General features: G+C 53.3%; 1 protein-coding gene across 1 annotated transcript; it reads right to left on the bottom strand.

Annotated features, from left to right (window-relative positions):
- LOC107615616 lies at positions 518 to 1843 on the bottom strand. Its single transcript, XM_016317666.1, has 3 exons — positions 1311 to 1843; positions 763 to 1092; positions 518 to 644 (listed from the first exon to the last, which is right to left on the bottom strand). Exons 1-3 carry the CDS (start codon positions 1841 to 1843, stop codon positions 518 to 520), a joined length of 990 nt encoding a protein of 329 aa, XP_016173152.1.

The raw sequence follows: 2736 nt of genomic DNA, 5'->3' as shown, positions 1-2736 counted from the left end.
TTGGCATGTCTGATGGTGTCCATGCGAAGAGGTCGCCGTTTGCCCTTACGACCTCCATAAGGGGGCCTTTGAATTCGTGGGGCAGATTCCTATTTACAAAGATGAACTAATCTGCCGACCTCCCTATATGAAACTTTTCCATGTCCCCCTCTGGTTCTGGTCTCAGCTTGTCTTCCATCATGACATCCAGGTCTGCCAAGAACACCCCGGCTGTCCTCTTAGATTCTTTCCTCAAGGAGAGACTGGCGCTGTCACAAGCGACTGCCGTTTCTAGGTCTCCCCTTATGGAGCCAACTGTTCCCTTGTCCGTTATGAACTTCATTGTCAGGAGCGTAGTGCATATTATAGCTGAGAATTCATTGAGGGTCTTTCTCCCTAGAATGATATTGTAGGCTGTGAAATCTCTGAGGACTACAAAGTCTGCCATAACCGATTTCCTGGCGTCACCGATTCCCAGGCAGATTGGGAGAGAGATCGTCCCATCAGGTTTAATATAGTTATCGCCTAGTCCCATGACTCAGTGCTGGTGGTTCTTGAGGTCAGATTCCTTGAGCCCCATGGCGTCGAACACGTTTCTAAATAGTATATTAGAATCAGCTCCCATGTCAACGAGGATTCGTCTGACTAATCTGCTCCGACCATTGCTATAACCACCATGGCAGGGTTCTTGGGGAGATCGTGAAACCATTTGTTTTCTGGGCCAAAGGATATCGTGGGAGATTTTTTGCTGGCGACGGGACCTTCTGTTGAAATAGAGAGTACCCGGGTATCCTTCTTTGCTGCCGATTTGGATTTAGGAGGGCTGTCACGCCCGACCACGATGTTGACCATGAAGGTTGGGGGTTATTGGCATCCCCCATGGGTTCTTGCCTTGGCTTGACAGTTCGGCTACGATCTTTCTCGGAGTGTTCTTGTTCTTGTCTCCTCAGTTCTCTTATGAGCCGGGAGAATTTACTCAGCTTTCCTTCTCTGATGGCATGCTCCAATGCATCTTTGAGATTGAAGTAGTCTTGGGTTTTGTGACCAAACCCCTTGTGATAATCACAGTAAAGGCTTTTGTTGTCTCCCGTTCTTTCTTTCAATGGTCTAGGCCTGGATATGATTTCCTTGTCTGTGATTTGTTGGTAAACCTCTACTATGGGCGCCGTAATTGGCGTGTAATTTATGAACCTTCCTACACGTGGGGGTTGCTTGGGTTGCTTGGCTAGGGTGCCGTCTCTGGGAGCTTCCTTGTATCTGTCAAACTGGGGGGCCTACCGAGCTAAGTGGTTTGGGAGCTGCCGCTTGTTGGCTACTACAACCTGACTCACTTCCTCATCATTGATGTATTCCTTGGCCACGCTTTGGATTTCTTGCATGGACCAGATAGCTTAGTAGTGAGGTGCTTCCTAAAGTCCTCGTTTAGTAGGCCGTTCGTTAGGCAGAGACTAGCGACTGAGTCCGTAAGGCCGTCGATCTCCAAGCACTCATCGTTGAATTTGTCTAGGAACTTCCTGGTCGGCTCCCCGGGCTTTTGGGTAACCCCTAATAAGTTGATTGGGTGTTTTTCCTTGGCTATGCGTGTTGTGAACCGAGCCAGGAAGCTTTGGGCGATGTCCGCGAAGGCTGTGATGGATCCTTGTGGGAGGGCGTTGAACCATCGAATCGCTGGGCCGGCTAGCGTCACAGGGAATGCTCGGTATCTGACCGCCTCGCCTACTCCCTCCAAGTTCATCCTTGCTTCAAAGGCTGTGATATGCTCCTGGGGATCCTTAGTCCCGTCGTACCTCATGTCCGTCGCCTTGTCAAAGTTTTTCGGGAGCCAGACCTTGAGGATCGAGGGGTGGAAAGGAGTGGCTCCCATGATAATGGGATCCTGCTGTTTCTTGGCTTTCCCTCTCGGGGATTCCCAGTGGCTTTCGGACCTACTTTGGGTAGGTCGGGAGGTCGCATGTGTATGCGCCTCGTCGCTCCTTGTTAAGCTCCTTTCTCGGCTATCGTGTCCTCGGGAGGGGGAGCGAGTGCGGGTGCAAGATCGGCTGATGTTGCCGCGGGAGTGGCTGACGTCCCATGGGGTCGGCCCCTCGTTGCTAGCTCTCGCTCAAGGTTTTGTACTCTATGCCTGAGTTCTTACATGATCTTGGTGCTGTCGGCCCCCCATCCCTCCGAATGGACGTCTTTCGGGGGTCTTGGTGTACATTTGTCGGTTCAGCTGAACGGAGGATCGTGGCTGTTCGCTGGCACGGGCTGTCGAACTTGCCCTGCTTAGGTGGGCCCCGCCTCCCTCGCGGAGTTCCTCCGAAGTGGGGGGTCGCTCCATGTCTGCTCTGGGGTTCCCACAGACGGCGCCAATGTTCGTTACCTGAAGAGGTCGGGTGCTCGTCGGATCGGATCGAGGTGTAAGGATAGAGGGGGGGATCCTGGAGCAACCTGGAACGGATCTTCGGGTTCAGTCGGGAGACTGGTGGAATCGGCGGTTGAGCGGATGTGAGGGGGTGGCCACCTGCAAGGACACTCCGACGCTCAAGTCAGTGTCCGTACGAAAGGATAGCCAAATTAGGTAAGGTGATGTGTACCTCGGGGGGAGTGCTGACCTCTTCCCTTATATACGGTGATGGGCGGGCCCAAAGGTGACCTAGCCCACTGGTCAGGATGCTTGTGAGTTGTCCCTGTCCACATGGGAGGATCTGGTCATCCCGGGCCTCGGGTCGGGACTTCGGGTGTTGCCCGAGGGAGCCGACCCGACCGGCTTGCTAG

This window comes from Arachis ipaensis, chromosome B09, assembly GCF_000816755.2.
Source record: "Arachis ipaensis cultivar K30076 chromosome B09, Araip1.1, whole genome shotgun sequence".
Taxonomy (NCBI): Eukaryota; Viridiplantae; Streptophyta; class Magnoliopsida; order Fabales; family Fabaceae; genus Arachis; species Arachis ipaensis.
This window is presented reverse-complemented; position numbering and strand designations above follow the sequence as displayed.